We start from the raw sequence: 10,672 nt of genomic DNA, 5'->3' as shown, positions 1-10,672 counted from the left end.
ATTTTAAAAATACTTTAGGTGTTTTAAATAAACATTTATACAGGCTAGGCTGGTTCTTCACACATGAATCACTTGGTGGCTGAAACATCTAGTGAAGGTTTTCATTTGTGAGCAGAACGTTACAGACCTAATATCACAAATACTAATTTCAGATAACCTTGGACACACAATGAGAAGAATCTGGCCTTTGGAGTAGGCTCACTGTAAGCAACAGAACACCTTAACTGGGACTCACTGAAGTCCCCTGGATTTCAATTTCCTTTAACCAAGACTTAAGTCAGGATCTGACCTAAGATCTTTCAGTGCAGTCAATTCACACATTCAACCATCAAGTGTGTCCTAACCATAGGCAGAACAAAACCAATGTGTATATGAACCAGTGTTGCACATATCTTTACTGGATGTTTTTTTTTTTTTAAATCAAATGATGTACATGCATGTGTGAACCAGCCCAGAGTCAGACACGACATTGCAAGAAAACCTCTTGGCAAGACAGACTTTGTTAGGAAGTTTGGGAGGGACCTTCCTGTATGTTTGTTTAACTGGAGAGGACATTAACAGATTGATACGTATGCACCATTCATATGTTAAATAGTTATTTGGAGTTTCATTTCGACAAGGTGTTTAAGGTAATAGCTTGAGAGAGCACAAGGAAGAGAGAGAAAGGGAGAGAGAGAATGAGAGAGAGAGAAGTAGTCAAGAAGAAGGATGCCATCACATCAAGACAAAGGTTAAAGAGAAGAATATTGGCACATCGGACATAAAGATAACAGCCGAGTGGCTCTCCATCTCCCTGCTGGGACAGAATACCCACCCTCTAAGTATAGTCGTAGTCTGAAGAATCATCTTCAGAAACCCCTCTGAAGTCTCTGTGGCAAGAGTTGACACTGTTCTCTTCAGCACCCCCTGAAGGCTGGAGTTTTCTACCCTTGGCCTGGCGTTCTTCCATCTTGATGGTATCATAGAGTCCCTTGGGCTCCTCATCCAGAAGGATGTTCCTCTCTGAATGGGAGGGCTTCATTTGGCAAATGTTTCGGAGGGTGAGGAGGACTGGGGCATAAAGCACGTTAATGAGGCCCATGCCCAGGTTGAGCTGCAAGAAGCCAAAGGAATGGACAATCTCCCCAGCCACAATTGGCCCCAGGGCATACGCCACGGAGTAGGAGATGTCAGCGATGGCATAGACGCTGCCATAGACGGACACATAACGGACGTCGACCAGGAAGGCCAGGGTGGGCAGCAGGGCCGTGTCGACCAGGGCGATGCCGAAGCAGATGCCACACAGGGGGACCATGAGCTGCCAGAAGTTCCTGCAGGCGGGCACCAGGCATGAACTGGCCCCGATGATGGTCATGCCCAAGGCGCCATAGAACCACTGGAGGTGGGGGTACTTGTTGGCCAACCAGATGGTAAGGTAGACCCCCAGGATGTGAGGGAAGAAGGCCGGCAGCCACGTGAGGCCCATCTGCCATTCCTCGGCATGCATGGTTTCCGACATCCAGTTGGCAATGGTGGGCTCCAGGAAGGCCAAGGGTATGTTGCAGGTGGTGAGGGCCCCCCCCCACGACGGCAATGTAGGGGTCCATCATGAGCCTGTGGATTGGGGTGCCCACCGGCATGTTCTCCCTAGCCCTGTCCCCGAAGGGGTTGATGACGAGGAGGAGGAGAAGCCCGTCCATGAGGCAGGTGAAGGCCAGCACCAGGAAGGGCGCCTTACCGTTGGCCAGGTGGTACAGGAAGCCCCCGAAAGGGGGCGCCACCAGGCTGCCGAAGGAGATGAAGGCCAGCGCGATGCCCAGGGCCCGGTTGCGCTCGGCCTCCTCCGGGAAAGTGTCGGCGAGCAGGGCTATCCCCGACGTGTCGGCCAGCGCGGAGCCCAGGCCCTGCAGACTGCGGGCGGCGAAGAGGGTGGCGTAGTTCTGGGCGAAGGCGAAGAGGAGGGTCGAGAGGAACATGACGGACAGCCCCATGAAGAGCGGGATGGCGTAGCCCACGTGGTCGATGAAGGTCCCGCTCAGCGGGTTGACCAGCAGCTGCAGGATGGCCTTGGAGGCGAACAGCACGCCGATCTTGATGTCCTGGTTGTCCGCGGGGTAGGGAGCCTTCAGCATCCCCTGGCTGGCCGTGGCGTTGGCGCCCGAGCCCTGAGGCTGCTGCGGCGGCGACGGCGACGGGGACTCCGGTGGCGGCGACCACGACGGGGGCTCCGGTGGCGGCGGCGGCGACGGGGGCTCCGGTGGCGGCGGCGACGGGGGCTCCGGTGGCGGCGACCGCGACGGGGGCTCCGGCGGCGGCGGCGGCGACGGGGGCTCCGGCGGCGGCGGCGGCTCCGGCGGCTCCGAGTAGCCGCCCATCGCGGCGATGTACTCGGGGATGATGGGCACGATCACCATGTAGAGCATGTTGTCCAGCAGCAGCGCCACGCACACGATCAGCAGCAGGAGGCGCCGCCGCCGGCGCGTCTCGCGGAGCGCGCTGCTCAGTGCCCGGGTGCGCCGCCCCACGGCGGCCGACAGCTTCTCCGCGGCCGAGCGGGGCCCCGCCGGCTCGGCTGCCTCCGGCTGCATCGTCTCAGGCCGGCGCCACGCGCGGGGAAGCAGCGAGGCAGGCGCTACCGCGGCATGGGAGCGGGGCGGGCGGCCCGGGCGCCGGCACGGCAGCCCCGCTCGCCGCGCTGCGCTGCGCCGCGCCGCCTCTCGCGCGGCCCTTCAGTTCCCCGCTCCGGCCATGGCCCGGTCCTCCTCTCCCGCCGCCTCACCCGCAGCCACCGCGTCCGCTGTCCTCCCGCTCTCGCCGCTCCTTATAAGCATCCTTCCTCCTCCTCCTCCTCCTCCTTCCGCGGGACCATGGCTCCTTCCCCTGCCGGGCGCGCCTCCCCCACTGGCCGGCAGCGACCTCCGACGAGCTTTCTTCGCCCCCAGAGCCGCGCGAGTCCGCGGGCTCGCCTGCGCCTTCAGCCACACCTCCTCCGTCGGGCTGCTGAACTCCTCGCTCGCCCCTCGACGCTGGTCCGCGGTCCTCTGCTGCTTTCTGGCGCGCCTGCCTCCTCCTCCTCCTCCTCCCCCCTCCTCTCTGGTCCTCGCCCAGTCCTGGCTCGCCACCGCCCCCCCTCCCGCTGCTGGGGCGCCTCACGACGGCCGCCCGAGCTGTGCCGGGGCTGCTCCTTGGCGGCCAGCAGCCCGTCTGCTCCTCGGAAGCAGCGGGGGCGACGCCTGCTCCCTTTGCCACCCCCTCCTGCTTTGCGGCGAGCGGCTAGCGGCCGCCCTCGCCAGGCGCCGCGGCGGCAGCCCCCGACGGCCGCCCATCCAGGCAGGGCGAGGCTCCCCCGCGCTGCCCCGCGCTCCCCCAGCTCGGGGGTCCTGGCTTGCGCGCCGCCGCTCGCCCGCCCCTGAGCGCCTCCACCATCCCAGACCAGCTGGACGCCGCCTGCCTCCAGGTGCCCTCGCCACTAGTGGACGGGCAGGCTCTGCCTTCCCCTTCCCCGCCTCCCCCCCCCCACGCCAGCCGGCTTTCTTTCTCCTGTCTCTGCCACCCCCTCCAACAAGTTGTGACGCACAGTTCAGCTTCGGCCCCCCAGGGGTTCCGTGCCAGCTGCGTCTGTTTCCGCGCATTTAGCCTCTGGAGGCCTCTTAGCCATTGCTAAGTGGAGAGCCCGAGCCCCGAGACGCCTCCGCGGCAGGAGGGAGCGCAGGCCGCGCGTGTCGGAGCGTGCCGGAGAGGAGCCGCCGTGCGCGCTCGGCGGAGAGCGGAGGGGGCCCCCCTGGAACTGGAAAGCCCCAAAAGCCTCCACCCGGACCGCAGGAATAATTCTCCTTCTCCTCCTTCCGACCCTTTTCCCTCTGGAAAGGAACCGACTCTTCGCGGAGGAATATGGTCGTTGCCTCCCCCAGTTGCTCCTGCAGCTGCTCACTGCTGGAAACTGGGTGCTGGGCTGGATGGTCTGATCCAGCAAGGGAAGGCACCATCCCCCAGCAGAAGTAAATCCAGCCTGGAAAAGGAAGGCATGTTAGGAGAATCTGGTCCCACCTTGCTTTCTCTTGCCCTCTCCCTGCCCTTTAAGAAATTTTCCAAATTAGAAATGACACTGGGGTAAGCACAGTTCCTTATTTCCAAGGATATTTCTTCTGGTCCTTGGCCCATGAGCAAATAAACAGGCTGTCTTAGAGAAGGAAACGCTACTGCTCCCCATGTGGTATTGGGGGAGAGAGGGAGGAGAACTTAGGTCAGAGTTAGGGCTTCACTCAGCTTCGGAACTCAATATCATTTCAAACGTTTAAGCATGGAATGTGTGAAGTCCTAACAAAGAGGAAAGTGACTTTGAGCATGTGCAGAGGGCCTTGCTCATTTACTGCTGAGTTTGAACTCCTCTCCGTTCTTAGTAGTAAGACTCCCAGGGGAGAAGATGGACTTTTGAGAGAAATTTCAGCTCTGGGACCTTGTTTTTTGAAGTATTAAATGTGCAATTTTGTGCATATTTAGACAGAAAGTTGTACAGCTCTTTGCATTCTCGGTCCAGCTGCCCAGCCTGCAGAACACTGAAAATTATGCAGTTGCTTTCTATCTAAAGGTACATCCAACTGTACCTTAAACCATGTACAGCATCTAGAAAAGCAGTCTTTAAAGACCCTGTGGAAAAGGATTGCTCCTCTCATCTTTTGTGCTTTTCCTCTTGCAGTTCTAGAATTTAAATTCCTTGTTTGCATCGCTTCAATCATGACAGAATGCCATCACTTTGTATATTGTACACGAACACCTTAAACACTCTAAGGGTGCAATCCTAAACACAAAGTATAGTGAACACACTCGATGTAAGATTATGCTGCAGAAGCGCTATGACCACCCTCTGTCTCTCTCCTTGCTAGCAATTGTTACAACCAGTGACAGCAACCTGCTTTGCCACACCAGTTAGCCCCAAACCAGGCTCTTGGCTAACAAGATAAGCAAACATTGGCACTCATTAGCTTGAGAATCCCAGGCAGGTAATCCAGATAGTTATCCAAGGAGGGTGCCACTCCAGGGAAAGGTCTTGCCACCAGTATTCCAAAGGAAGCCATGGTGCGGAATGAGCCCTCCCCAGATCATCTTAGGGCTGGGGTGGTGGCAGTGATGTGCGTGTTTGTGTAATCCACCAGCAGGTATTTTATCCAATATTCTGGATACAGTCTGAGCAGGATAAAATTTCATTAAGGCTGCAATCCCATACAGACTTACCTGGGAACGAGCCTCAGTGAACTTAGAGGGAATCATTCTTGGTTAGTCCTATAGAGGATGTCTGTGCCACAAAGCACAGACATTGGCTTATCATGGATGATCAGTATCAGAAATGAGGGCCAACAAGTAACTCAACAGCCCCTCTGCAAAAGCTCTTCCATAGAGTGCAGTCTTTGCAATGGTCCTTAACACCAGGAAGGAACTTACAACACGCTCCTTCCTCTAGATAGGAGCTGATTTCTAAATGGATACCAGTGTAGAGAAGGTCCTGCATTCATTGTCACTTGCACTCCAAATTCCCGAAGGCATAATGAAGAACAAGCCCTGTTCTGGTGACCCATGGTGGGAGGGGTGGTGGTGGAATACATCAGCAGGCACTTTATTTGATCTCCTGGATTCAAACCATGAATGTTAATAACACTGGTTATTAAGTACACTTTGCACTCATTGGCTAAAGCATAGGTGAATACACTGGTTGGGACCAAGTTTCTTTTTACTGGGCAACTGTGTGGCAAATTATAACTATATTTCCCTTTACATTGCAGGGCTGCTGTCCTCTCATCACTGGCTCTGGGAATAAGCCCCACTGAGCTCAGTAGGATTGTTTTCTGAGTTGGTCTGTATAAGATAACACTGTAAAAGGAAGGAAAAATGAAAGCAGAACATTCAGGGAAGGCTTCTGGAATATTACTCCTGGGGGTTATGCCCATGTGGTTGCCTCTCTCTGTCTCATTTCTATGAACCTCCATCCTTGCTTAGAATCTGTGCCTTTGACAGTACATTCCTAAGATTTCTTCTCTTAGGCCGAGTCAAAGAAGGAGGGCTGATTTCTGAATCAAGAGGTTGGAAAGAAACTTTTCCCCGCATTTGGACAAGAAGTTACCATGTGATTGGGCTCAGATCCAGTCGGGGCACCACAGAACTTATCCTGGTCAACCCCCCTCTCCCCAGCCTGCTAACAGAATTCAACTTTCTAGTTGCAGTCTAGGCCAGCTTTGCTTGCAGGCAGCATGACAAAGTTGCCAGAGACATTAAGGGACTGTAAAAAGTCAGGTGCAGTTAGCTTTATCAGCCATCCATCCCATTGTTTTAAAAAAATATTTATTTACCACAGGAGTGATTGATTTGTTATACAGATAGGGATGTGGTGGTGCAGTTGTTTAAACCACTGTGCTGCTGGGCTGGTTGATCGAAAGGTTGCCGGTTCGAATCTGCACAACAGGGTGAGTTCCTGTTGCTCCATCCCAGCTCCTGACAACCTTGCAGTTCAAAAGTACACAAATACAAGTAGATAAAAAGGTACCACTTCGGTGGGAAGGTAACAGCGTTCTGTGCACTTTGGTGTTTAGCAATGCCGGACACATGACCATGGAGACTGTCTGCAGACAAACGCTGGCTCCTTCCGTTAGGAAACGGAGATGAGCACCGTCCCCTAGAGTCAGGCATGACTGGACTTAACGCCAAAGGGAAACCTTTACCTTTACCTTTTTACCATGTTATTTGGTGTTAGATTATTAAGTGATGGTGGAAAGGCTGCATTGTGTGTATGTCCTTCTGAATTTTTTTGCTAAAGATTGTTAATCTACTATACTGTGCTTACACTTGGTTTTGTCACAGAACTGAGATCCAAAACTAGCAGGGAGAAATTTCCTTTCCTGCTTTTCCATGAGATTACCTCTAGGTGGTGCTGTGGTATAGTGGAACAGCGCAAATACACAAAAAGAAAATTACTTTTGCTTTCACAATTAAGTGGTACATCTTTCCTGCTCTAAAAACGTTGCCAAAAGCGTTAGACACAGACCTAAAACTGGAGGGCCGTGACATATGAAAACATGTAAACTGTGAGTAGGAAATTATGAATATACAGTGAATATGTTGTGTGGAAAAGTCATTTGTACCTGTAAATACAAACTACGGCCTGGAAAAAGCAGATCAGTGTAGTTTCCCAAGAATGTGTGGATTTTATTTGGATATGTGATATGGGGAAAGGCACTGCACTGGAGTTGTTCACGTAATACACGTACATGCTGTCACACAGTGTTCAAGTCTTCTCAACCTATTGTGTGAATTGTGTCCATTACAAAGTCTTGTTCTGGTGCTGATTTTCTGTGATAGGTGTGTTCTGATTGCAGACATTCCTTTGGGATGACTCATTCACCCATACACAGACCGTCAGCCTAGGGTGAATGCATATGGGAATGAGTAATAAAGCCTCACATCTGTCTCTGGATGAAGGACCACCACGGAAATGAAGGAATAGCATTACAGAAAGCCAAAGTGGATTTGCTATTTGCTGGTTTTGTATTTCTTGTTGCAGAAGGTATGGGCTTTTATAGTTTCTAGCCATATTAGCATGCTCAAGCAAAAGCAGCAAAGAGTTTTGTAGCACTTGAAGGGCTCACCAAATGAATGATGGAATAAGCTTTTATAGACTGTATTCTGAATCTTGAGGACACTTCATGAATCTGATGGGGCAGATTATGGCCCAGGAAAGCTTGTTTTATCCTCTAATAAATTGATTACAGCACAATTCCATGATGCTGCCTCTGAACTTAGAGGCTTATGGACATCGTATGCATGATGGGGGAAAGCGGTGGCCGGGGTGCCTTTGTGTTTCTCCTGTCAGGCAAAACACTTAGTCAAAACCAGCCCTTGAAATGCTTTTCCTTGGAGTGTGAGGAGAAGAAGCTGCAGGAACTGCAAATGCAAAAGCCCATCTCTATGGTCATTTTTGCAACCTCTAAGCTGGTGTAGCTCTTTCTGCATCATCTGTGAGGGCAAGTGGAAGGGTGCTCCAGTTATGGAGTTCCGATTCTGCCCTTGGATAAAGCTTCTGAGATTGAAACTGGGACTCCAAATTATCCTCTAGTGAGACCGCAACTTTGCACCCTTGCTCTTTAATGGAAGGCACCACAACACTCTGTGTTGTTTAGGAATTGTGTCTGTCTGTGGTTCATAGGCGTGTTGGTTGTAGCAGTCTGAGTGCCTTCTGTTGTCCTGCTGTGTTCTTGGCCAGTCACAGACTCCTAATTTAACTTACTTCACAGAACTGATGTGCGAATACCACAGAAAGGAAAAGGATTGTGTAAGCCATCTTGCATTTCTTGCAAAGGGAAGTAAGTGAGGTATTAAATAAAAATGCAAGATAAACAGGGCTCAGGGAATATACGTCTGTCCTCCTGGAAGCTTTCCTTTCCTATAGTTGGTAACTTCCCATGGGTTTTTTTTTCCTTTCTGTTCATGGAATACTTGACCTCAATGCATTATGCAGTCTGTTGACTATACTCGATTGGTATGATTTACACTGCTGGTCTTCAGCCATGCTTCCAAGAAGCCAAAAGCTGCTGTATTGAAAAATGTCCTGATTTAATCAATGCTGGCACCAGCTTGGCATCAATGCTGTTTTAATAAATAGATAAAAATAAGAGTTGCTGCAATTCCATGTTTCACTTTGTCACAGTTCGAATAAGAAAGTTCAAGTTTGAAGCTTGAATTCTACATTGAGTCTAGTATTTCACTGTAAGATAGTAGAATGTTAAATGTACTGAGATCTTCTGATTGCCTTGGTTTTGCGTAGGTGTCAAGTACCTAACAAGCATCAGTCAAATACCTGAAGGAGGCATCCCTGGGGCCTTCTGACATCACCTGGGGTGCTGTAGGATGATTTGGAGTCCCAGGTGCGAGATCCTACAATCTTGGAGCTGGGACTTTGGAGGCCCAGCCCTTGCCTTCTCTCCCAACACAGGGGAGCAGAAAGCACCAGCTGCACCTCTATGAAGTTGCAGCTGAGCCTTGGGGAGTGCGAAAGGGGCATGCGGTGGTGGGAGGGAAAGCTGCTGGGGCCTACGGCTGCTATGATTCCTCCCAGCATGCAACTCTTTCCCTCTCCCAGTGCTTACTCTGGACAGCCCAAAACGACTATCTAGATAAAATACCCTGTGTGAGCCACTTGCTGCTGCTGCGCCTTATTCTGGACACAGGATTAATCCAAGTCTCCATGATTTCATGCATCAAGGGCACAATGCACAGGACTGTATCATGCATTACTATTGCTTTTTTAAAATTAGGGAACTAGCTACATCTGTAACATTTAGCACATAATATTGTTAATATATGAAATGTGCAGCACTGGTATCCTATTTAGCCTTGGGTGCAGTTATTTGTCAACAGATTAGTCTCAGAGAATATGTAACAAGATTTTGCCCCTATGATTAGATCATCTTTTCTCTGCATAGGACTTGGCAAGCTTTTGAGTTTCACAGAACTCTTTATCAAGCAGAATGGAAATGTAGTTATTTCTCAGCAATCCTAAAAGAGAATTAGGTTGAGTATACTGGTGCAGGGGAAGTTTCTCAACAGACTGAAGGCAATGGGAGATGGTCATCGCTTCCCATGGGTGCACACACCATTCTTATTTTTTATTTTAAAGATCTGTATTGGTCTCTGATCAAACAAGTTATGCAGCTTTTTGAACCACCAAAAGGCCCTGTGAGGTTTATGCATGTTGAAGTCCCATTGAATTCAATTCAATGGAAATGTACACAGAATTACAACAGAGACGAAGAATCTTGTGCTCTGAAGCAGAAGTGGGCAGATCTCCAGATGTTTGGGACGTCAGCACCCAGCAGCCTGTGCCAGCAAGATGAATGGTTAGGAAGGCTGGGCATGAAGTCCCAAACATCTGGAGATCACCTTCTGTCCATCCCTGCTCTAAAAATAATAGTTTGGAACATAATGAAGGATGCTGAGCACTTACTAAGAGCAACAGTAAACTATTTCTTGACCTTACAGAAGTATGACTTACTTAATTTAAGAAGACAGTTCGATAAATAATGCTGACATTAATGAAATATGTTAAATGTACTAGCCTTCTGCCAACAGCTAGACTTAAATTTGATGCAATTTTCTTGTCTTCGTATTTGGAAAATTAATCCATTTTAAGGGATTAATTATCCCTATCAATGAATGCTATATTTTTTCTCATTAGTGTGGCATCCAGACCATCTTCATTTGCTTACGTTGGCAGTCTGCAGAGGCCCAAAGAAAGGTTCTTGGTTTGGACAGGAGTTGGACATTACTGTCCTAAAGCAAATTGACTTGAGCAGGGATGGCTAACTTCTTTTTCTCAGTGAGCCATTCTAGAAATGCAAGGGCTAGACGTATCTTTGTCCAGATGCTCTAATTTCTCTTTGGGTGTCTGGACCTCAGTTGCACAGCACACACACCCATCCTTGCCTTGGGCAACAAATACAAGAGCCAAAGTGAAACTCTTTATTGAACATTCGATTCACACTGACAAGGCTTTTATGGACTAAACAGAATGGCTTTGCTGGCCAGATTTGGCTTGAGAGCCATGGGAGTTTCCAACCATTTCGAGTGGGTGGGCACATTTGGCAGTTCAGAAGTGTGGCCTCAGAACTTTCACAAAATGGCTGCCACAGAGGTGGGGCTTCTCCATTCC

At 50.5% G+C, this 10,672-nt stretch overlaps 1 protein-coding gene across 1 annotated transcript; it reads right to left on the bottom strand.

Annotated features, from left to right (window-relative positions):
• Positions 1 to 817: 817 nt before the first annotated feature.
• On the bottom strand, positions 818 to 2,567 carry SLC18A3 (solute carrier family 18 member A3). The gene is given in 3 exon segments (XM_044420131.1): positions 818 to 1,561; positions 1,563 to 2,118; positions 2,227 to 2,567. Coding segments are annotated over 3 exon segments (1,641 nt in total).
• Positions 2,568 to 10,672: the final 8,105 nt, after the last annotated feature.

The sequence above is a fragment of the Varanus komodoensis genome, unplaced genomic scaffold, assembly GCF_004798865.1.
Source record: "Varanus komodoensis strain SLA01 unplaced genomic scaffold, ASM479886v1 scaffold11, whole genome shotgun sequence".
Classification (NCBI taxonomy): Eukaryota; Metazoa; Chordata; class Lepidosauria; order Squamata; family Varanidae; genus Varanus; species Varanus komodoensis.
This window is presented reverse-complemented; position numbering and strand designations above follow the sequence as displayed.